The sequence below is a fragment of the Alosa pseudoharengus genome, unplaced genomic scaffold (genome assembly GCF_046254945.1).
Source record: "Alosa pseudoharengus isolate Yale_2024_CS ecotype anadromous, Long Island Sound unplaced genomic scaffold, YU_APseudo_1.1 YU_APseudo_1.1_scf_22, whole genome shotgun sequence".
NCBI classification, from domain to species: domain Eukaryota; kingdom Metazoa; phylum Chordata; class Actinopteri; order Clupeiformes; family Clupeidae; genus Alosa; species Alosa pseudoharengus.
Genome location: NW_027468680.1, coordinates 19,513,137 through 19,537,185, shown reverse-complemented (window position 1 = coordinate 19,537,185; position 24,049 = coordinate 19,513,137). Strand labels below are relative to the sequence as shown.

General features: G+C 46.5%; 2 protein-coding genes across 3 annotated transcripts; one reads left to right on the top strand and one right to left on the bottom strand.

Annotated features, from left to right (window-relative positions):
• The first annotated feature begins 104 nt into the window (after window positions 1-104).
• Window positions 105-11,172, top strand: LOC143139580 (coiled-coil domain-containing protein 162-like). Its single transcript, XM_076300154.1, has 29 exons — window positions 105-218; window positions 458-610; window positions 879-976; window positions 1,062-1,196; window positions 1,334-1,416; window positions 1,723-1,834; window positions 1,978-2,027; window positions 2,227-2,403; window positions 3,373-3,490; window positions 3,782-3,923; window positions 4,395-4,533; window positions 4,685-4,838; window positions 5,034-5,129; window positions 5,358-5,525; window positions 5,686-5,894; window positions 6,114-6,252; window positions 6,471-6,591; window positions 6,679-6,788; window positions 6,932-7,081; window positions 7,246-7,299; window positions 7,702-7,869; window positions 8,094-8,246; window positions 8,524-8,658; window positions 8,830-8,982; window positions 9,323-9,532; window positions 10,117-10,234; window positions 10,414-10,485; window positions 10,665-10,771; window positions 11,074-11,172. Exons 2-29 carry the CDS (start codon window positions 547-549, stop codon window positions 11,170-11,172), a joined length of 3,534 nt encoding a protein of 1,177 aa, XP_076156269.1. The 5' UTR covers window positions 105-218; window positions 458-546.
• A 32-nt stretch (window positions 11,173-11,204) lies between these two features.
• On the bottom strand, window positions 11,205-15,462 carry zbtb24 (zinc finger and BTB domain containing 24). Of its 2 annotated transcripts, XM_076299248.1 has the most exons (6): window positions 15,389-15,462; window positions 13,983-14,994; window positions 13,699-13,866; window positions 13,242-13,409; window positions 12,957-13,038; window positions 11,205-12,760 (listed from the first exon to the last, which is right to left on the bottom strand). In XM_076299248.1, the coding sequence occupies exons 2-6, from the start codon at window positions 14,965-14,967 to the stop codon at window positions 11,773-11,775; spliced, it is 2,391 nt and encodes a 796-aa protein (XP_076155363.1). In that variant the 5' UTR covers window positions 14,968-14,994; window positions 15,389-15,462; the 3' UTR covers window positions 11,205-11,772. The 2 variants fall into 2 exon arrangements, with proteins under 2 accessions (XP_076155363.1, XP_076155364.1); XM_076299249.1 differs by lacking the exon at window positions 15,389-15,462 and having other exon boundaries at window positions 13,983-15,125.
• Between the last annotated feature and the right edge of the window lie 8,587 nt (window positions 15,463-24,049).

Here is a 24,049-nt window from a genome sequence, read left to right as displayed (position 1 = left end):
TTTCCTTTTTGTTAGTTGTTTTCAGAGGTGTTTTTTGAGGACCCTCTGCTGGTGAGGGATGTGGGTCTGGCTGTTCTGAGGTCAGCAGAAGAGAAGGAAATTAGGTCTGAGAGGGACAGACAGCTCCTTGGTGTTGAGACGTTCTCAAACCTTCTGGAGCTGGTTACCATACGCCATCGTCTGCTGGAGGCTGCTTTAGAGAGCGGACACCTTGCACAGTTAAGACAACACACACACACACACACACACACACACACACACACTGCAGTTGTTTATGATGCATAGACATATGAAATATACATACCGGTAAGTCATTGGAATGTTATCTCATTTGTTGTATCCTCAAAAGTGACAATATAAATTGCTCATTGACAGCTACAGGAAACCGTAGCTGAAAGATACTGTGAGGAAAAACACATTTTTAACAAGTTGTTGAACTGTGTCTCTGTGTTTGAAGGTTATACAAATCTTTAGCTCTGGAACTGGGCTTTGATGACTTCCATCTGTATTTGCGACCTGTTCAGTTTGAGTTTGCTGTGCTGAAGGATGTGGCTGAACAGCGGCCCATGTTCATCACAGCTTTACTGGAGGACAACACCATCGTGGACAGGTGCTGCTTTTCATTTCATTTGCATTCTGTTTGAATTTTACCTGACAGAGGGCCAGGGCAGGAGGCTAGGGCAGACAAACTAACCTGATAGATAATTTACCGGTAAATGCTTATGCTGGCAATTCACAATTTAATTCTGATTTAAAGAAACAGCGAAGATTATTTCAATCATTAGAGTTCCATTGTTTGTAGGGTGAGCAGTAAATGTAGTTTTGATGCCCACCTGATGCCAGATGTCCTGATGCGAACTCTCCTACTTCCCTGGCAGATATGTCCCCTCTAGTCGGCCTCTGGCCATTCAGGAGCTTGATGTCAACCATATTGGTAGATTCAGCTTTCACACTCGGGAGGCAGTCATGCAAGCAAGTAAAATACTCTGTGTTAAGTATGGCTTCAACTATATATTTTGTGTTTTGTAAATTGTGTCTAATTTCAGTTGCCATTTTCACAGCTCCTGTATGGATCAGGGATTGAAAACCTGCAGGTGACCCTGGCATGTCAGGTGACACAAAAGAATACATTGATCAGTGCTATCAAGCAAGCCTCACTTTGCTATTGGGCAGAAGTTGCAGCAGGGTCACAGCAGGTACAGTAGGCCTCTCTCTCTCTCTCTCTCTGACCACACTGACCCCGGCCACATTGGCAGGATTTAGGTACCTTGTGATTGTATGGCTGTGTTTATGGTGAACTGGACAGAGCTCCTTCAGAGTACCTTCCTTCCAGGTTCAGCATGAGAGCAGACACCCAGAGGAGAGGAGCCCCTCCAGTAAAGCACCCAGACGATATGCATCAGACTCAAGGCACAGGTCAGATCAATCTTTGCAATAGCAGTGAAAATACGGACTTGAATGGATGTTCTGTGTTCTACCGTTGCGATAACTGATTGAGTCATTTGTGTTTATCCATAACTGATGAATTATTGATTATCCCTCTTTCTTCAGATTTGCAAAGTCATTCATGTCTATCCATAACTGATGAATATTCCTCTTTCTCCAGATTTGCAAAGTCATTTATGTCTATCCATAACTGATGAATATCCCTCTTTCTCCAGATTTGCAGTCATTCATGTCTATCCATAACTGATGAATTGTTCATTATCCCTCTTTCTCCAGACTTGCAGAGTCATTTGTGTCTATCCAGCTGGAGAAGACACGGCCGAGAGATGAAATGCTGAACGCCTTCATCAAGCGGAGGGAGGCAACAGGAACCCTTCTGCAGAACACGGTTAGTAACGCAGTCCCACAGGCAGAGCAGAACTCTTAACATCGCTTTTTAGCAGCTTAATGTTGAAACTAACCATCCTTCAGACTTATCTATAATCAAAACTGGCTGAGAGCTTTCCTCCATAAACTCCCACTCCACCACAGGATGAAGCAGCAAAGACCAAGAGGAAGCTGATCCTAGAGTTCTGCTCCAAGTGAGTGAGCTTCAGCTGGTAGACTCAGGGGCCTCTTCAGGAGGTTAAGAACTAGCATTGGGAGGCATATGGAAGGCTGGCATCTTGCTATTTCTGAGTTGTTCTTGCCTTAAGAAAACCTTGAATGAATGTTACTGTGACTTAAATTCCTGTTAATGATGTTACTGACCAGGTATTTGTTTCTGCACACACCTTGCAGGCTTAGTGTTAGCATGTCTCAGTGCTGTGTCAGAGCACAGATTGTTGCCCTGTACCACAGCCTCACATTACTTTTGCAAGACTTTCCTACCATCTGCCAAACCCACTTCATGATGGGTAGGTCTAATGAAGCCAAATCAAACCAGGACTCAGAGAAGGCACTCACAACAGATCCCAGGTAAGGATTGATTACTTACAGACTTGTCGTTATTGGTCTTTTTGGTTTGTGTGTTTTATATGATTGGATCCATTCGCCTTATTCACCCGGAGGCCAGAACGAGGCTACAGGGTACACTTGCCATTACACCTCAGTCCAACAGATGGTGGTAATGCACTTTGTTTGCAAACTGCCAAAAAAAAAAGCTCACCAAAAAAGAAGGGTTCGCTGGCCTGTTCTTCTTCTTCAGTGAGTTTTTTTGGCAGTTTGCAAACGGACTGCACTATCACCACCATCTGGTGGACTGTAATGGCAAGTGTACCCTGTAGCCTCGTTCTGGCCTCCGGGTGAATAAGCCGAATTGTAATTCGAGATCTTAAGCTGTAACGTGTATGATGATAACACTGAAAAGGTTGAGTAGCCTAGAGGCCCCCAAAAAGGGAGTGATTATATATTGTATTACAATGTCATAGAAACCCTTAATTCAGTCCAAGACCAGGTTAAATTGCAAGCTAGTTAAAGCAACACCAAAGCACTTTTCCTCTGTCGCACGCATGCTATTTGTTTATCCAGCACCGGCTTTGCAAATGACAATGTCCACAGACAAGGTGGAGTATGTTGCATGATTTTATGAAAGTATGATGTATTGCGACATCAGAAGCAAGTCAAATTGGTAGTTTCTTATGTCTTATTCCATCGAACTACAGATCCGCTACCCGATCTGGCAAACTTGCATAGCCGATAGAGGGTCGCGAAGCGAATGCAGAAGTGCCGTTCACCCTATTACGAGTTAATGAACCACTGAAACGATTTTAGAAACATTATTTTAAGATACAAAAAAACTCTTTGGTGTTGCTTTAACAGAAACTACCTTTCAGGCCTTTACCACTGTTTAACCTTGACCTTTAAGTTGTAGCCTTAACCTTAACCTTAAAAGACGTCAGCTGTGAGAGCCTTTAGAGCTAGAGTGTGTATGTCATGCCATTCCAGAATGTTCCAGCAGCGCCCCAGAGCTCTGTTGTCAGCAGACGGAACTGTTCTCCTCAACCTGTGGTTCCTCCCACACTACACAGAGACTCTGCTCATGTTCCGAGGCTTGGAGGAGAAGGCAAGCTATTCATATGAAAACACCTAACTGTAGTTTCTCAATGTTTATACACATTTAGCATACAATACAGTATAGTCATAGCACAGTTATAATATACACACCATGAATGAAGCAAACATTTACTAAGAGATTGTAAGTGTTTGTATGTGTGTTTATTTGTGTATTTTTGTGTTGATTTTTTGTATTTATTTCTCCCTCTTTCTCTGTGTGTGTGTGTGTGTGTGTGTGTGTGTGTGTGTGTGTGTGTGTGTGTGTGTGTGTGTCCTCCAGACATGTCAAAGGGCACTTCAGCACATGTTGGCCATCGCCTCTGCCCTTCATGACATTGTGTGTTACACCATCAGCTTTGCTCGCTTGGGGAATGCAGCCTCTCTCCTCAGCTCTGCCAGCCAAAGCACTCTGACAGCTGACTGGGGTGGGACCGAGAGTATCAGTATGTCTCCTCACAACCTTTTACCCTTCCACTCAAAGAGCAACAATTGTACATTTAGGACAATGCTGAAGTGTGTTCAGTTTAAATCAAGTTGACATCTCTTCACTTAGTGCATCCGTATGTGCCCTCACAACCTTTCGTCCTTTCACTCATCTGACATTCAAAATACTGGTGAAGTTTGTATATCTGTGCAATAAATGTCTACGTTGGTGTTAAATAAACCAGGTCTATGCCGATAGAATTGACCATATACACGACACACACTGACTTTCTTGGGCTGATCAACTTACTGCAAAAGAAAGACCCTCTTGCTTACCTATAGACAAGAGCTGAAATTTGATGGCCATAGACCAGACTTATTTGAAGTTGAAGTAGTCTGTGATGTGGTTATATCATTTTAGATATGATATGGATTCTCTGTATGCTGAGGGGCACAGTTCTTACTGCTTCACTCTAACATGTGCTCATAAGGTGCTGAGCTCTGGGACATTCAGCTGCAGGTGGACTGTCTCTGTGACCCGCGCAGCCCGAAGGCCGTCGGACATCTGCTCCAGCTGCGCAGACAGGTGCTATTCCTGCTCTTTGATGCAGCCACACGTCACACAATCAGGTGAGCTGGAGTTCGAAACTATAGACAAAATGGCTTGATGCAAATGTGATGCCCTCCTTATGTAAATACACTTTACAATGCTGCTTGTGTATCCCAACATGGTTTTTACATACTTCTACTTTTTCACAAATGTTTGCTCTGCCTCTTTAAGAAAAACATTCCTGTCCACTGGAAACACTGCAGCCTATCACAGTGTGAATGACAACATGGGACACGCCCTCCCCCTCTTGAGTGACAGCTTGAGAAAAAGTGACCAGAGCTACCAGCTGCCTCTGCCCCAGCCCCTGGAGCCAGGCTGCCCTCAGGTGAATGACTAACCTGTTCTATTTATGTCAGGTGGGGTGCTACCTGACCTCAGGCTAATGTCACATGATCACATTGACCTGTTCAGTTTGTCTGACAGGTCTTAGTACATTGTGTATGCCTGTGTGCAAAGAGCTATTAGTGTGGTTTATAAGGAGAGCAGAGGACCTTCAGGAATGTTTTTTTTTTTTTTGCAGGCGCAAAGACTGTTTCCATGGAGATGGTTTATGTTGTGCCATGGACTCCATCCTCTGGATGTTTGGGACGTTCCCCCTATAGAGTTCTGCATGCAGGTACAGTGCATTTGTCCTATGTTGGTTTGATTGCACCAGCTCTGTCATCCTCCTCTGCCCTTTGTTTGATACACCACATCCCTCATAGGGGTCTGGTGTATTTTGACTAACTAGGGTCTTCTTTATTGGTAAGTTAGGGGGTTTCAGCTGATGGTGTTATCTAGCTGTCTGTCAAGGGTCTGAGTCGTCTTTCCTGATTGGTTAACTGTTACTCTCTGCCACCACCAGCTGTGTCTGAGTGGCCTAGGAGAGCGCAGCCGGCAGGTGGCCAATGGGGAGCTGCTGGGCGTGTCTCTGCAGCTGGAGGAGGTGCTGAGCAGTGGGCAGGCAGTGGGTACTCTCCAGCTGGACATGACTGCACAGGCCACTGATGATGTGCAGAGAAATAAAACTCAGGTAAATGACCACTTATCCTACTGTATGTCCCTTAAAATACACAGAGCATTTCGGGTGTGAAAATATAGTTGGTCTTGCACTGTATTTCAGACACATTTCTGACACAGTTTTGACTTAGAAATGTGTCAGAAATATAAGACCAAGTACATTTCTTCTGTAGGAGCCGGAGGAATGTGTTGTTGCTGAGGCTGATGGAGACTGCTCTGTGAAGAGACCCAGAGACCCTACCTTTGGCCTGGAGCAGCAGAGAGGCTTCCTGCTACTGTGGAAGCAGCTGGAGACGCTGAAGGAGATCTGGGGCTGTCACAGACTGGGCGTCCAGCACATCCACAGCCCCACTCACTACCAGCACTTTACCACACTCTACAGGTGCGGAGCGGCCCTGGGGCTCTGCCGTGGGTCAGCGCTTACAGGATGAAGCAACACAGAAAAAAGTTCTGTTTTTTATGATTCGGCTGTAATCACTAATTGAAACAGCGGTATTACAGCGTGTTGTGCAATATGAGTGGGTGTGTCTTTGTGTTTGGGGCGCTAATACATTTTAAAGCAGGTGTGCATCATGGTTATGTTTTTGTTTGTGTATTACAGTCAGGAGATCCAGTACCCCAGTATGAAGGCTCTAGCGCAGCACTTGGGGTCTGAGCGGGAGTATGAGGCCCTGTTGGTGGATGGCCAGCCTCTGCCGCCCCCTGCTGGAGCCTCCGAGGTGGAGCTGAGGACTTGGGAGGTGCTCTATGACATTGCATTGTACATTGCATCTAACATTGCATTGTACAGATCACTAGATGATAAGCTCAAGAGTATTTGACATTAGTATTAGCATTTTTGGCAAAAACATATGTTAATAGAAGTGTCTATTAAATATATGTATAAAACTGAGAATGAAGATTGTTTAACATGTTGGTGGGTGTCTGTGGGTGTGTGTGTGTGTGTGTGTTGACCCAGCTGCTGAGACTGCTGGAGAGCATGGAGTGTGACATGATTAAAGCAGTACAATGGAAGATGGCCAAAGAGACGACCTTGCTCCTGTCAGAGAGGACACGGCAAGACACAGCCTTACCCACAGGTAAAGAAAAACATACTTTTAGAGCTTTAGTATTTAGAGTTTGAATACTAGCTCCAATCTAATTATTCCACCTCTGTGTGTATACAGATGTGTGGAAGAGAGGCCCCATGAAGCACTGTCCGACACCAGAGAGGCCACTGATTGTGGAGAACTTTGTGCATCAGCTGCTATCTGGAGTCCAGAATTCTGAGGGGCAGGTAAAGCCACAGTGACTGTGATATAGATACTATTATTCATCCACAGGGAAATTCGTCCTCTACATTTGAGCAGTGGGCAGCCATTGCTGTGGCCGTGAATATGTGGAAATGTTGGTGGAAGATGTCATTTGTTTGTTCCCTAGGTGTCCTTCTCCAGTGCCCATCTGCAGCAGTGTTTGAGCGCTCTGTCGCGTGACGTGATTGGCCGCGAGCGGAGCAACTTCCTGTTCTACTCCCAGTTCTATGAGCATCTCCTGCAGCAGGAGACCCAGCTGCTCCATCAGCGGGAACAGGTAGCCATGAGTCCAGGAGGTCCACGGCTCTCTCCACTGTGGTAATGTGGAGGGGAGCCATGTAGAGAACAATGTTGGGACTATTACTTTGGAACTGCTAGGGCTCATACAGTCTATGTACAAATACATATTCAGTGTAAAGCAGTTTATTTTTCATGCATTAGGATGTGAAGAACCTGGAGGAATATCACATCCAGTCAAGTGACCCGCTCAGTAAGGTGTGTGTATTTCCAGTCACAGGTACATCACATTAACCTCACACTTCGCTTAACAGCACAAGTGTTTGTGAACTTTGTTTTAGGATTAAATGTTCTATGTACTGTATGCTTGGGAGAATCTCTGATTCTCTGTTTTGTCTCATTGTAAGTGAACTGTGAAGAGTGTGTGTGTGTGTGTGTGTGTGTGTGTGTGTGTGTGTGTGGACTGGAGGAGGTGGGTCTCACTGTGTTTTCCCATGTTTCTCCTCATGCTGTGTCCCAGGCATGACCCATGTTTCTCCCCGTGCTGTGTCCCAGGCATGACCCATGTTTCTCCCCGTGCTGTGTCCCAGGCGTGACCCATGTTTCTCCCCGTGCTGTGTCCCAGGCGTGACCCATGTTTCTCCCCGTGCTGTGTCCCAGGCGGCTGCTCTGTGCCGGGGGCTGATGGTGGAGATGACGGCCCTGAGGGCTCAGCTGGCACACGTGGAGGAGGAGCGCAACACCCTCCAGCAGCAGCTGAGGGCTCAGCACAGACTGCACTATGACACCCTGGTGCAACGGCTCTTCACCACCTGCCTCCAGCTCAAGGTGGGCGACCTTTCACACCCAAGCACAGATAACCATGATAACCCAAACTTACGTGACACACCCCAAGACAAACTTATCCTTTTAGTAATGCATAGAGGATGTGTGTATGGTATACAGTATGTGCTACTAACAAGGGAACATCAGCTGTCTGTAAGCATAATGACCTTGTACAGTTAATTAGTTTCTGTATTCCTAATGAAGTGTCCCTGTGGTGTGCCTGTTAGTCACGACTGGATGGTTACCACCAGAAGATGGAGGAGGACGTGCTGCAGATGGTTGGCAGAGCCCGACGGGAGGGAGTGGAGCGGATCTCCAGGCTCCAGAAGAAGTATGGCTCCTCCAGAGAACCTGAGGACCTAGCAGAAACTCTGGTTCAGGTGAAGAGATTAGTTCTACCGTTCCCTCATGATATGACATAACTGGAATAAAAAATGTACATGGCCTTATGGTCACTGAGATTAGTGCTAAAGTGAGCTGTTGGCATAATTTGTTCTAACAAGGGAGTTTTCACAATGAAAATTAATAATTTTGGATGAACATTTTATTATTGTTTCTTGTGTGTAAAATATGTTGAAAGTATGTTGCATAGTACTTAGCTAGATTTATTTGAGGAGATTTTGTCTTTTTAAACCTACTGTACATCTCTGCGTGTAGAAAAAAGCACAGCAGGACCTCCTGATAGAGAACTCCCAGCAGAGGGCTCTGATGAGGAAACTACAGGCACTGGGTCAGTGGAGAGAGGCTGTTGCTGTGGGAAAACTACAGCGGGAGCTCCACAGCACCAAACAGGTACTGGACCTCAGGGAGTCTGGACATCACTCACGCAGGAGGATGATCTAGAGTGAAGTATATTGATAGGGTGGCTACATAATATGAACAATTGACATTTTTGTGTAGAGAGAAGGCCATTGAATGTTTGAGAGTTGCTTGTAAGTGAATCTGTACTATATGTGTGTGTAGAGGGAGCTGCAGAGGCAGCTGGCCTGCGTTAGAGTGCAGCTGGAATCTGAGCAGCAGGGGGCGCTGCTGCAGCAGGAGCTGGAGGCCCTGAGGGAGGTCATGCAGCATAGCCAGAAGGAGGTCCACCTCGCCAGGAAGCAGCTCAGCCAAAAGGTAGAGCCCACCCGCTTTCCCATCATTCCCACACGCTTTACACCCCATGGAGTTTAAGCGCAACAAGTCCTGTTAGAATGTGAAAGCATCCCTGCGACTGTTACTGTGACATTGTTGGGCGCAAGTACCTCAGCTTAGGATGCAACATGTTAGGGCAGTGTACGTGCTGTTGAAGATTTGAATACTGCCCTCAGTGATGGGATAAATTGTGTCTAAATGCTGGTGAAGGCAACTAGTAACTCGTACAATTAATTCAGAGAGAAAGAGATGAGATTAAAACAGTGTACTTGAATTAATGTGTGTGTGTGTTTAATTCAGAGTGCGTTCCACTGTTTGTCAGAGCCAGCGTCTGCAGGAGGTGGAGCACGGCGGCGCCCAGGAGGAGCGCATGCGCATGCAGCTGCACAGCTCGGGAGCGCTGGGTCTGCAGCGTCTGCAGGAGGAGGCTGAGGACAGAGAGAGGGTGATAAAGGAGCTCACCAAGCAGCTGCACACTGGCCGGAGACATAGCCAGCTACAGCTGCAGCACAGCAGCAAAGAACTGCAGCAGGTGAGACACACACACACACACATTTACAGTCAGGTATGGGCATTAACTTCCATACATATGGGCATTAACTTCCATACAAGGGACAGTGGGCATAGCAAGCTATTAGTCCAGCAGCACATTGGAACACAATGCTTATGCTATGGATGTGTACAGTACAAACACACATTAACTAATTGTAACATGGGTTGCTAGTACTACAGATCCTACACAGTATTGAAAAGCTATATCTGTGGTAGTCCACACACCTACATGTTGTTACAAACAATTTTAGGCTTCAGAGCTTGGAGAGCGATGTGGAACAGTACCAAACATTGTAGATAAAAATGTGAGTGTCGTGTGTCTTTCATCTGAGGAGTGAAGGTGGGTAGTAAATTTGTTTTGCTGCAATTGGAGGGTGGCATAGAGGGTGGTGGTATCCTAGGTGAGGGTTGGTTTGTGTTGTGTAAGGAGTACAGTCATTTCCTGTGTATTAGCCGCATTGTGTATAAACCGCAGAACAGTGTTTAATGCAAGTCAAATGCAAAATCATGTTTAAACCTCGGCTAATAGTAGGGAAATTACAGTAACTGTGCTGTGTTGTGTAGGTGAGGAGTAAACTCCAGCAGGAGAGGGGTCTAAAGCAGGAGGCCTTTCAGCTGGTCAGTCAGCTGCAGAGGCAGGTCAGTGCAGGGACGGCTCTCCCCAGCTGCACCTCCACACCAGGTAACGTCACAGCTCAGCTACATGCTACGCAGATCCAATCAACCAGTGTTCAATAAACATAATGCACCATCATTACATTGCTTGTTCTCATAATGCTTGAAGTAAGAGTGTTTCTCACAGTGTTAGAGGTAATATCATAGTATTTCTTTAGGAGGGTAATTGATGAAGCTCTTCCTTAGGTCTAGTTGCAGGCAGAAGCTCTAGGACCTCCCCCATCCTCTTCCTCAGAAACTCCAGAGGATCGTCCTCAGGTAAGGTTAAGTTGCTTTAAGGGATTCAGCTTTGTTATTGCTAACCTTACCAAAGCTCATGTTAATGATATTTGGCTAGATTCACACTCGCTCTAGTGGTATCTAGTCTAGGCAGAATTCAGCAGATATTGCCGCTTGATATGAGTGTCCCAACTGAGTTCTGCTCCTCTGTGTATCAGGTATGATGGCCAGAAAGCTCAGGAGAGACGACACAGAGGACAGCGGCGCAGAAGTACTTCAATCAGTTAACACGGACACAAAGATGGTCTTCTCAAAGTCAAAACAGGTGAGGACAGACCCTTGAGTCAGCGATCATGCTGTGTCAGTTTACATGAAGTCATCAGATATCTATGAGCTCAGTCTGTTATCACATTCCAATCAGGCTGTGATGCAGGACATTGGATGCATTCGGATTCATGCAGCAGCTTACAGTGCTGGCTAAAACCAATGCATGCTGGAACTCATACAATGCATTTTGGCATTGTGTGAATCCCAACATGCATTGCTTTAAAACAGCGCTATAAGTGGCTACTTGAAGACAAACCCATCCATTCACTTGTCTAATTATGTGTTGATCCCTTTTGGCAGAGTCTCTCTCAACTGCGTCTGCACTCCTCTGAGGCACTGTTACCAAACCTCACTGATGGGCGTAGCAGCCCTCTCCTCCTCACCCTGCAGAGACCATAGATGGATGTCTTTGCACTCAAACTGCAGTTTATGTTTCACATACCATTTCTCTAGACACAAATATAACAAGCATGTTTTAAAATAGAGGCAGCAATTCACTTCATTTTGAACATTTGAATGAAATGTAGAATAATCCTGTTGTTGATTAATGACAGAATATGGCTTCAGTTTAGAGGTCTTTACTTTTCTAATGTATCCCTGATCTTTTAATAAAAAAAAACCTTTACAGTCAAAACATATTTTTTCATCTCACTTCTTTCACATATAGAATAGGCAACTTTATATAAAAGTTTTGCCACTATGGGCACATAGAACATTCATAATACATCCACAACAATGTAGAATACAGATTAAAACGAAGAGGGAAATAAAATAGAATTGGTTGTTGATTAGGCATTTTTTGTGTGCAACAGGCACTGAAGGTTCCTTTAAAGGAAGACATCATTACCAGTGACCCTGTAGAAATAGTTTTTACACTGGATTTCATTTCCCAGTCTTTAGCTGTTTACTTTACATGAGCTCATGCTGCCGCTGGGGACGAGGCTGGTGGTGTACACCTGGGTCAGGTGTTGGGGGCGAGGCTGATGGTGTACACCTGGGTCAGGTGTTGGGGGCGAGGCTGGTGGTGTACAGGTAGGAGACGTTCCCAGCCTGGATCTGGAAGGTCTGGCCCTGGATGTGGTGGCTAGGGATCTGCTGGCTGGTCTGGCTGATGCAGATGGGCTGTCCGGCCTGGCTGCTGATGTGGATGGCCTGGCTCTCCCTCTCCCCCTGGGCGGGTGCCGTGGTGTCCGAGGCCACGGTCAGCTGCGGCAGGCCGGCGTGGTGGTGAGGCTGCGGCAGGAGCTGGGTGGCGCCGCCGCGTGGTTGAAGGAGCTGTAGCGCCCCCTGGCTGCCTGGCTGGGGCTGCGCCTGGGCGTGCTGGTGCAGCTGCTCCATGGCCTCCTTGGTGAGGATGACGTGCATCTGCTCGCCCTGGCCGACGCTGCCGCCGGCCCCTGTGCTCACCTGGCCCTCCAGCATGCTGATGGTCTGGATGTGTGCTGCGGAGGGGTCACCTGTGTCCTGCGTCACCAGCATGTGGTGCCCCGACGGCTGGGTGAGCAGAGTGAGGCTTTGGGCGGCCTGGGGGTCACTCCCGCCCCCCGCTCCGTTGCTCTCGCTCGTCGTCGTCGTTGTGGTGATGATGCTGATCCCCGACTCCTGGCCAGGAACAAAGTTGATGTTCTCCACATCGCCCGTTACGACCAGCTGAATCTCCTGCTGGTCACCCCCAGCGGGCACCTGATAGGGCTGCAGCTGGATGAGGCCCCGCACGTCGTCCGAAGCCGAGCCCGACACCCCAGAACTCAACACCACCCCTTCCCCAGGGGCCTCGTGGGTCTCCAGGGCCGTGCTAGGGTCGCGGGGCCACTCCTTGCTGTGGGTCTTGGCGTGGACCTTGAGGTTGTCGGGCCGAGCGAAGGACAAGCTACAGACAGAGCAGCTGAAGGGCTTCTTACCAGAGTGTGAGGACACGTGACGCCTGTGCGCGCTCGCATCTGAGAAGGACTTACCGCACACGCTGCACACGTACGGCTTCTCCCCCCTGCACAGGATGGATTAACACACAAAACAGCATGTAATGCATGAATTAATACCAGAGCAAATTGGCATTTGAATAATTATTTGTAAACAGGACAGTTAAGTACCGGTATTCACTAAGATCTTTTCCCTCTAGATATGCAATCTATATCTGTTAGTAAGACTGTTTGTATCTGATCAGTCAAGTTGAAGTTGCTCACCTGTGGATTCTGATGTGGGTCTGAAGGGTGCTCTTGGCTGTAAAACACTTTCCACAGATTTCACACGTGAAGGGCTTCTCACCTATACAGAACAAGAGGTAGGTCTATGTCTGCTAGTGTAATACTTTGCAAAACGTTGACCCTTTGGCTAATGAATTTCATTAACCTTATGCATTATTAGATAATAATGCATTTTTATTTCTTGGCAACAAAGCATTTTGTCAAAAAAGAGTATCAAAATGTGTCCTTGGAGAAAATTCTTGGCAGTATTGCCATATTGAGTACCCGTGTGAGTTCTCAGGTGCTTCTTGAGCTGGGCAGCGTCCAGAAAGCGTCTTTGGCAGTGGGCACACTCAGGCAGTGACTGGCTTGTGTGAATCCTGTAGTGGCTCTTTAGCTGTCGCTTCTGGGTGAAACTTCGTCCACACTGGTCACAGCTGAACAACTTCTGCTCTAGAAGGGAAATAAGTGTTATGGGAAAGAAAAGGTAGGCTGGCAGCAACAATCTATCTTGTCAGCTTAATTTTGGTATGTCAATTGGGAAAAATTTGCCAGATATATTTCCTTTGAAACCAACCAAGTTTATTGTTATCTGTACCCATGAGCTCCTGTACTCAATTCATAATGATGTTGACCACAATTGATGCAAAGGAAATTGGAGAACTGAGGTGTGAAATAGCAAGACACAAAAGATCAAAATCACTTCATTTTTCACATGTAGCTGTACTGAGAGTAGGCCTACCGGTGTGCAAGTTCATGTGCTCCTGTAGAGAGTGTTTGGTTGACAGGGCTTTTTTGCAGATGGTGCAGACATGAGGCTTCTCCCCGGTGTGCATCTGCTGGTGGATCAGGAGGGTGTGTTTCTGAGTGAAGTCCTTTCCACATATATGGCACCCATAGGGCCTCTCACCTGCCGCACAGAGGCAAAATATACACCGAATCAATAAATCTACAAAACCCAAGTGTATAACAGGACTACTGTTGATCTCTCAAGACACACACCGCAACCCCTGTCCAGACTCTTACCAGTGTGGATCCGTTGATGCACCTTCAAGAACACATGGTTCTTAAAGACCTTTCCACAGTCTTCACAGCGGGCCTCGGTGTCGGGATACTTCCTCTTCCTGCCTCTCTTCCCAGACTGCCCTGGTTCAGACGCTTGGTCCCCGAGCCGGTAACCGCTCAGCTTCACCGGCCGCTTGATCTTACGCTTGCTTTGGCGCAAGCCATGAGTGGACGGGACATAATCGGCATCGTCTGGATCTTTGCCGTCATCTCTGGGTGACTCAGACAGACAACGCTCGCTGACCTCACCTTCATTCCCAGGGTCGTTTCCTCCATCCTGACCGTCTGTTGCCTTGGCCTCACTGACAGACATCTGATTGGATTCGGCTGAGATGTCATCATCCACAACTGTGTCTGTCACTTTGGTGACAACTGCCTGTGTGTTCTTTCGAGGCCGCCCTCTCTTACGCTTTGGTGGGGCCTGTGCCTCACAGCCAGACTCCCCTCCATTTTTGAATGCTCCGTCTGACTTATTCCTAAATGCCCCGTTTGAGTCTTGATGACAGCCGACAGGCACCAGTTCAACACTGTCACATTCTGGTGAGGATACAGTTGCCCCCTCATTTTTTCTGTCTGCACATAGCAGGTCAGTGACCCCAAGGAAGCGGGCGGTGCTCAGGAGTTGCTCAGCGGCAGTCTGCTCCACACACACACCGGCACTGTAAATGAACTCCAGTACTGCCCCAAAGGCCTGTGCGGCTATGCCTTCCAGCTGGTACACAGCCTGGGAAGTAGTGGGCAAGTCAACAGCCATCAGCAGGGAGGAGAAGTATTCACTACTGGCTGCTAGAAGTGCTTTGTGCGCTTTGAAGTGCACTTGTTCCACAATGAGGGTGATATCACAAAGAATATCTTTTTTTCTCAGCATATCAAATTTATTCAGGATGGTGTCCTTGTGTGTCTTTGAATGAAAGGCCATCTTAGGTGAAGGTTGATGTTCAGACATTAGGTCATGTAAACACTAACGTTAACCCTATAAGGGAAGATTTCAGAACTGTTACCATAATCAGCATTCATTCGCGAATTAAACGTTGTTAACTTTAACGTTACAACAATAGAGGACAAATGCAATACAGATTTGGCTTTGCTTGGTAACCTGTTATAACCTGACTAAGGAAATACGCAGACGTTACTAGTAGTTCCCTGAAAAGTAAATACATGTATGTATTTAATTATTTTAAACCAAGCGCCATGTTTTGTCTTAAAACCATGGCTTCCTAGTATCAATTTATGAAGAGATTGCATACTTGTTTCTTTACTATTTAACTATGTCAAACTACTTAATTCCCCATGAACCTAATATCTACGGAAAACGACCAAGTATTCAACAAAAAGTAAATAAAGATATAAAGCTTTCAGGACCTTACCTTCCTTAAATAGGTCGTCACTCAACCATCGCGAGAAATGTGAGTACGACGTTTCTTCTATGGGAAATGTGAAGGACGAGAAGAGAAAAAAGGATCATATCGCCATCGTCTGGTTACATGAAAAATCAGCTCCATCATTCCTTTGCAAAGTGTTTTTCATTCTTGATCAGAGACATTTGTACGCTCGGTTTTCACGCACTGTTGAAACCGCTGCTTCAGAGACCGAGGTGTAGTTAGTTTGATATTCGGATATTCGACATTTTTTTTATTGTTTTTTATGCGGCCGGTTTCACCCAGTGTTTGCAGACAGATATGGCCCGTCTACTTACTCCCAGCCGATCTACTTAGGGACCGTCTATAAAATACCTTCTGAATTAGGGTTAGGGTCTTTTTTTTGTCAATAGCAACACCTCTTTTTATAGCCACTGCACACTGTATTTTATATGAATATTTTAAAGAAAATGCATTATTTCCTATATGGTCTTCTTTTTTTCAACATCTCCCAAGCCATGTGACCTAGTGACTCCAAACCAATGCAGAATAGTTATCCTATATGGGACTCATCGGACAGACCTCTTCTTATAGCCACTGTATGCACACTGTATTTTATATGAATATTTTAAAGAAAATACATTATTTCCTATAAGGAATGGTCTCCTTTTTTTCAATACCTCCTAAGCCATGTGACCTAGTGACTCCAAATCAATGCAGAATAGTTATCCTATATTGGACTCATCGGACAACCTCTTCTTATAGCCACTGTGTGCACACTGTATTTTATATGAATATTTTAAAGAAAATATAGTATTTCCCAGAGCCATATAAAGGTAGAGTTGCGACAATGGGTGTTCAAAATTCGTTAAGGTCATGTGGTTCATGTAAACTTCAAAAAGTTCCCGGAAGTGATTGACAATAATGGATTAGAATGCATTAAATAACCTACTGTTCAATGAGAGACAGAGCCACAATTTTGGGTAGGCTAATTGACAGACAATAAATGCATTGATATACAATATTTATAACACAGTGTAATCATTGTGTAAACTGTGTAGTTATCCTACCATTACAACAATATTAAATTAAATTCCAGACCGTAGCCTGCTAAATATCGGAAGGTGACCTTTTCTTCTCCCTTTTACGTATGTGTCACTTAATATTAGTTTCTGTACAAAACCAAGACGGGAGATTCTTTAGAAAACGCAATAGCACCCACCCCATAAGTGTAGCCTAGTCCTATCTATATTATCGTTATAAAAAAATGACCTATACGTCACTCAAGAGCTGTAGGCTAAGTGTTTTTGAGACTGCGTGTAGCCTACAAAAGCGCATGGAGATTTTAATTTTGCAACGAGAAACTGTAACACAGCTAGTCTAAGTCTAACATTAACTTGTCTGAGTTTTCTCCACAACGTTTTCTCTGTAGTTCTTCACTGATCTAAGATAATGAGCGAACTAAGTAGCGTCTCGGGAGAATAAAAAAAAAGTTTAAAAGTTTTCTAACATCTCTCCAGTGTAATGGTGGGCATGTGTTAACCGTAGCATTAGTAACCCCATGCGATGCGTGATCATAATAACATATAAAACGTGATAGTCCTTGAATAACCAGGCTATGAACTCATAAACAACAGCATTTTGTCACCGTTTGTCATTCACCTTGCTGTGAATACAGCATTAAGATGCTAGGCTAAAGAGCTTGAGATTCAGAGAACCAGCATGGTTGTGCTCATCCTGTCAGAAAATAGCAATTTGATCTGTGATCATGCATCATATCAGCGCAAGCTTGGTTTGAAACTGGTTTCTGGGGATGGGGTTTACACGATCCTTCACTGGGCTAGTGCCTGGCTGCTGTGTTAATATGACTGTGATGTGAGTGAATTGTGGGACTGTGGGGATTGTTAATCAGCTGGGACTGAATTTGGACTAATTGAATGAACTGCAACAGGTGAGGCTGATTGGGGTTACCTGAAACAGAACTGACAAAAGGGGAATGGGGGAAGCGATAAAGGAGATCACCTGACGGCTGCGGTTCGACACTCTTGGGTGCGGGAGGGTGTCGTTCGCAGTCATTTAGGATTGCCGGCGACGAAGACAGGTAGCCTAGCCGGGTTATTCGCTTCCTGAGTTAAGAGGGGAGGTTTGCTGCCTCCTGTATGTAGTCAGGGCCGGGGCCTTAGTAGAGTGGGGAGCCGCTTCCGTCTGCTGTTCCGTGGCGTGGGTTGAGCCGATACGTCCTCCCTCCACGTCTGCGCTGTCCAGCTCCATTGGGAACTTGGAGATCAGCGCCACAAACTCAGACCCCAGGAGGGGGTGTCGCCGGTCGGCGAGTTAAGTGAACATTTTACTGCGTGTGTGTGTGTGTGTGTTTTGTGTGTGTGTATGTGTTCTTAGAAGTGCATTGGGGGGATGATAACGGGGTTAGTGGGGCAGTTGTGTATGCAGAGTGATCGTAACTTCTCTTGGACGGTTGTGGGTGCGTGTGTAATTCTCAGAGTGGAGTGATCAAATAGTTTGCAGTGCCTTCTTATAGGGTGAGGTGTGTGCCAGTGTCGGTGTGGAACTTGGTGTGCGATTTAACGTCTACCTTTAATGAGTGAGAATTTAATGAAGCTGGTTACTCTGCTGCTATTTACTGCCTTTGCTTCCGTGAACCCCCTGCACATTTTAAATCCGTATTAATGTTTACATATGAATTAATAATAAAGATTGTTACATTTGCCCAAACAACTGGTTGTGTTCATTTGCAGGCGTTGGTATTTATTGCGATTTAATTGCAAAACAAAGAAAACCCACATTTATTACACTGGTGGCAACGGTGGGATAAATTCTTAAAATGTCTCAGCCTGAAAATGAACCTGTACAACCTCTTGTACCAAATAATCTGGGAACTCCACGACCTGTTTTTATGCCTGAAACTTTTACTGGCACTGGGCGAGAATGGTCAGATTGGGCCGAACAGTTCGAAATGGCAGCTGATGTTAATAATTGGGATGATTCACTGAGATTAAAATGTATGGGCCTTTTGTTGTCTGTCCGTGCTCGGGAGGTATATAGTGGGTTACCTGCAACTGCTAAATCTAATTACCTTGTTAAGAGATGCTATGGGTAGGTGCTTAGATCCCTGTGATAGTGCTGATTGGAACCGGGCTAGTTTCTCTTCCCGTAAGAGATTACACAATGAGACAATTAGAGAATTTGGCATGTCACTTAGACGACTAGTTGTTAAAGCGTATCCCTCTGCCGATATTACCACTCAAGACCTACTGGCCAAGGATCATTTCATTGCGAATGTGGGAAATGGGGATTTGCGTGTGGGCTTGAGTAGTGCTAAACAGCAACACTAGAGGATGTTATCAACCTAGCTGCCGAGCTGGAGCTCATTAGGGGTTTAGAGGGTGGGCCGTTGGCACTTGATTGTAGAGTACGTGGAGTTGTGGAAAAGTCTGCCAGTGATGGGCGAATTGATTCCCTGCTGGGGGTTGTAGAGGGCCTACGGCAGGAAGTGAAATCGCTGCAAACTGCTGTGAAAGCGGTAGTCAGTCCTAGTGGCTTTATCCCCACTTCAACACCACCACCACCAGAGTCAACTCCATTTCTGCGTTCATCTAAACCACCTGTCATCTTCTAGATGGGGTACAGATCGTAATGGGGGATGCTGGGAATGTGGGTGTAATCGCCACATTCGTCGGGACTGTCCTTATCTGCAGGGAAACTAGAGGGGGCGCGCACAGAGGGCCAAATGCTCGCCCCCTCTTCTGCATCTACCATGGCCCTTGACGTTTTGAAGGGAGGTTCCGGCTACCTAAATGCTAAAATAGGTGGCTTTGATTGTCCTGTACTTGTGGATACTGGCGCTTCACGTTCTGTTATTCCAAAGCAATTCTGGTTGTCTATAACTAAGGGGGGGTGTGACCTGGAAGGGTATAAAGGTAGGGCTATGGCAGCTAATGGGGGGGGGGGGGGGGGGATGCATGTGTTGGGTTGCTGGCAGACTGTGTGTCAACTTTTCGCTTGCACTGGTTGCAGAGTTTTTAGTATCCGATGTTCCCTCCAGAGACATTTTGCTCGGGTTTGACTTTTTATCGCAGTATGGTGCGGTGGTTGATCTGCGCAATAAACACTGCCAAATAATGGGCCAGACGTTCCCTCTGATAGATCTTAATCCCTCTTTGGAGCCGCAACCGGTTGTTATTCAGGCCGATACGGTGGTGCCCCCTCGCAGTGAAGCCATTGTTCTGGGTCAGCTCCAAAGTGGTTGGGGAGATTATGCTCAAGGGATGTTGGAGCCCTCTCCTTCCATCTCTAAACATTGTGACATTTTGGTAGCTAGAGTTATTTGCAAGGTCCAGCAAGGTGTCTTGCCCATTCGTGTTATTAATGTGACTAATGATGGCTTAATGTTAAAAAGTGGAATGAAAGTAGGCACTTTATTTACTGATGTAGAAGTGGATCATGACCTGTCAGGGAGTTGTGTAGGGGAAGAAAGTGCGCATTGGACAGTGGACACCTTACTGAGTCAGTTTGGGGTGGGGCAGAAGGGGTTTTCCCCGGATCAGTTGAAAGCTGTTAGGGATTTGCTTCATAAGAACATGGCAGTCTTTAGTCAGGGAGAGGCTGATTTGGGCAGGACCCATCTGACCCTACACGAGATTGATACAGGTGATTCCAAACCAGTTAAGATGCACCCGTGCAGAGTCCCACTTCACTTACAGCAGGAGGTGACAGACAATCTGAAGCAAATGCTTGCTGGCGGTATTATCAGCCCTTCTTGTAGCCCGTGGGCAGCACCAGTGGTGTTGGTTAAGAAGAAAGGGGGCGGGTTGAGATTTTGCGTGGACTACAGGAAGCTCAATGAAGTGACTAGAAAGGACGCGTATCCCCTTCCCTGAATTGACAATGCTTTGGATAGCCTAAGCCATGCGTGTTGGTTTTCTACTCTAGATTTAGTAAGTGGCTATTGGCAGGTCGAGGTCGACCCAAAGGATCGTCCTAAGACCGCGTTTGCCACACGCCAGGGGTTGTTCGAGTTCAATGTTCTAAGTTTTGGCCTTTTTTTAATGCGCCTAGCACTTTTAAGCGTCTGATGGACCTTGTACTCGCTGATCTCCAGTGAACTACTTGTTTAGTTTATTTAGACGACATAATCGTCTTTGGACGCACTTTCCATGAGCATCTGACACGGCTGGATGGTGTTCTGGGGAAGTTGTGGCAGGCTAACTTGAAGGTCAAGCCATCTAAATGTGATCTATTTTCCACACAGGTTCAATATCTCGGACATGTTATCTCCGCTGAAGGAGTAATGCCAGATCCAGCTAAGGTGCAGGCAGTAAGGGAGTGGCCTGTTCCCACTAGTCAGACTGAGGTGCAGAGTTTCCTTGGGCTAGCTTCATATTACAGACGCTTTGTGAGAGGATTTGTGGATATTGCTCGCCCTTTGCACCAGTTGACAGAGAAGGGAAGGCGGTTTCGATGGAGTGACGACTGTCAAAGCGCTTTTGATCGACTAAACTTGCTTAATCACTGCTCCTGTATTGGCTTACCCAGACCCCAATAAGCCATTCGTCTTGGATACAGACGCGAGTGATGTGGGGATTGGGGCAGTGTTATCTAAAGAGGATGGTGGGTTGGAGCGTGTGGTGGCGTATGCTAGTAGAGCTCTTACAAAGCAGGAACGCAAATATGCCACAACAAAAAAGGAACTTTTGAGTATGGTTACTTTCACTAAGCATTTTCAACATTACTTGTTGGGGAAGGCCTTTGTATTGCGAACCGATCATAACTGACTACGCTGGTTGCACAATTTCCAGGGCTTGGAGGGACAGCTGGCTCGCTGGGTCGAGCAGCTTGCGAATTTTCAATATGAGATTGTCCATCGCCCAGGTAAATTGCATAGCAATGCTGATGCCCTTTCCAGGCTGCCTGCTTTCCTTGAGGAAAGACCTCGGTCGAATCCACATAATCCTCAGGCAGTGGCTGATGCAGTCGAACCAAAGGTTTGTGCAGTGCAGGAGTGTCCGTCCCTTGTAGGGTCTGTAGAAGTGGATGAGCTGTCTCAGGCACAAATAGCTGATAGAGAGTTGGGCCGGATAATTGAGTATAAAAAAACAAGCTGATGGTAGATTGAAACCAGATCTCGATCTGCAAAAATATGCTCCTGTCTGGGGTCAGCTTGAAGTACGGGGGGCTAGATTAGTAAGGATTCCGCCTGCTCACTCAGATGCTGCTTCCCAGGTGCAGGTGGTGTTCCCTCGGGCAATGGTGCCTAAAGTGTTAGAGCAGCTTCATAGTGTCTCCACCGCAGGTCATCTGGGGGTGCAAAAACTGCAGGGGAAGGTTAAGGACCGATTCTATTGGCCAGGCTGGTTTGAGAATGTCGGGGTGGGTGTGAGAATGTGTTGATTGTGGTTCCCGCAAGGCTCAGGGCAAGCAACTGTGTGCACCTTTGCAGCCATCAGTTACATCTAGGCCTTTTGAACGAGTAGCCCTTGACATCCTTGGTCCTTTACCACTGACACCGGGGAAGAATCAATATATACTGGTTATTGCGGATTATTTCTCTAAGTGGACCGAGGCTTTTCCATTGCCAAACCAAGAAGCGGCCACTGTAGCCAAAGTGTTGACCGAGAAATGGGTGTGCCGGTTTGGGGTGCCTCGGAGCCTTCACTCCGACCAAGGTTGTAATTTTGAGTCGACTTTGTTTAAAGAATTGTGTAAACTTTTGCACATGCATAAATCTAGGACATCTCCTTACCATCCCCAGTCCGATGGGCTAATTGAACGGTTCAATCGTACACTTTTGGATATGCTTTCTCTCTTCGTTCAAGATAATCAGTTGAACTGGGATACACTTTTGCCTTATGTTATGTTAGCTTATCGTAGCAGTGTCCATGCTAGCACCTCTTTCACTCCCTACAGAGTGTTGTTTGGACAGGAAATTGTCTTGCTTATTGATGTTATGTTAGGGGTTGGACCTCAAGAGACCTTTACCTCTGGACAATTATGTGTCTAAGTTGAGGGAGACATTGTCTACTGTAGTAGAGGCGGTTAAAAAACATCAGGCCAAGGCCTCAGAACAACAGAGCGGCATATGATTTCAGAGCTAACTTTCAGTATTATTCAGAACGGGAATTGGTTTGGGTACAGAACAAGGCCAGGAAGCGGGGTGTGTGTCCAAAGCTGCAGAGACGGTACAAAGGGCCTTTTAGGGTGGTGGACCGGGTGACTGATGTGCTTTATAGACTTCTCCCTGTGGATGGTGGTAAGGAGAGTGTTATCCACTTTAATCGGCTCAAACCTTGTACTTCTTTCTCTGCAGTGCCATCAAAACCAGTGCCATCATCCCATGTGAGCGGGCCGGCGGATCGTGTGATTCCCTCCGGACAACGCCAGCCTCAAGGGGTCCAGTTTGGTGCCAGCTGGGTCCCGCTTTGCCGATCAGGACAAGCGGCTGCTACAAAAGTGCAGGAGCCACTAATGCGGCAGGCTGACCAGAGTGTAACACCAGAGGGGCCAGGAGCCCGTTGGCCCTGTTGGGGGAGGCAGCAACCTCTCAGGTGACTGGCTTGGTGGATCAGGGACCACAAGGAACTCAGCCCAGCACGGTTCCCAGCACATCTTTGGAAGGGGGACGTCCTGCCCGTCAACGGAGGCCACCAGTCTGGTCTAGCGATTATCGGATGTCACCATAGGGGGGTGACTTGGGGACGAGTCCTTTTTTTTCAAGAGGGGGGAAAGTGTGATGTAAGTGAATTGTGGGACTGTGGGGATTGTTAATCAGCTGGGACTGAATTTGGACTAATTAAATGAACTGCAACAGGTGAGGCTGATTGGAGTTACCTGAAACAGAACTGACAAAAGGGGAATGGGGGAAGCGAGAAGGGAGATCACCTGACGGCTGCGGTTCAACACTCTTGGGTGCGGGAGGGTGTCGTTCGCAGTCATTTAGGATTGCCAGCGACGAAGACGGGTAGCCTAGCCGGGTTATTCGCTTCCTGAGTTAAGAGGGGGGGGGGGTTTGCTGCCTCCTGTATGTAGGTCAGGGCCGGGGCCTTAGTAGAGTAGGGAGCCGCTTCCGTCTGGTGTTCCGTGGCGTGGGGTGAGCCGATACGTCCTCCCTCCGTGTGTGTGTGTGCGCGCTTAGGAGTGCATTGGGGGGATGATAACGGGGTTAGTGGGGCAGTTGTGTATGCGGAGTGATCGTAACTTCTCTTGGACAGTTGTGGGTGCGTGTGTAATTCTCAGAGTGGAGTGATCAAAATAGTTTGCAGTGCCTTCTTATAGGGTGAGGTGTGTGCCAATGTCGGTGTGGAACTCGGTGTGCGATTTAACGTCTACCTTTAATGAGTGAGAATTTAATGAAGCTGGTTACTCTGCTGCTATTTACTGCCTTTGCTTCCGTGAACCCCCTGCACATTTTAAATCCGTATTAATGTTTACATATGAATTAATAATAAAGATTGTTACATTTTCCCAAACAACTGGTTGTGTTCATTTGCAGGCTTTGGTATTTATTGCGATTTAATTGCAAAACAAAGAAAACCCACATTTATTACGTGACCATGCAGCTGCAGCTCCCTCAAATCTATATAGGTTCTCATGCATATTAGGCTAGCTTTTGCCAATGAAAATGAATGCAACATTAAAAAATAAAAAAAACCAGTAGGC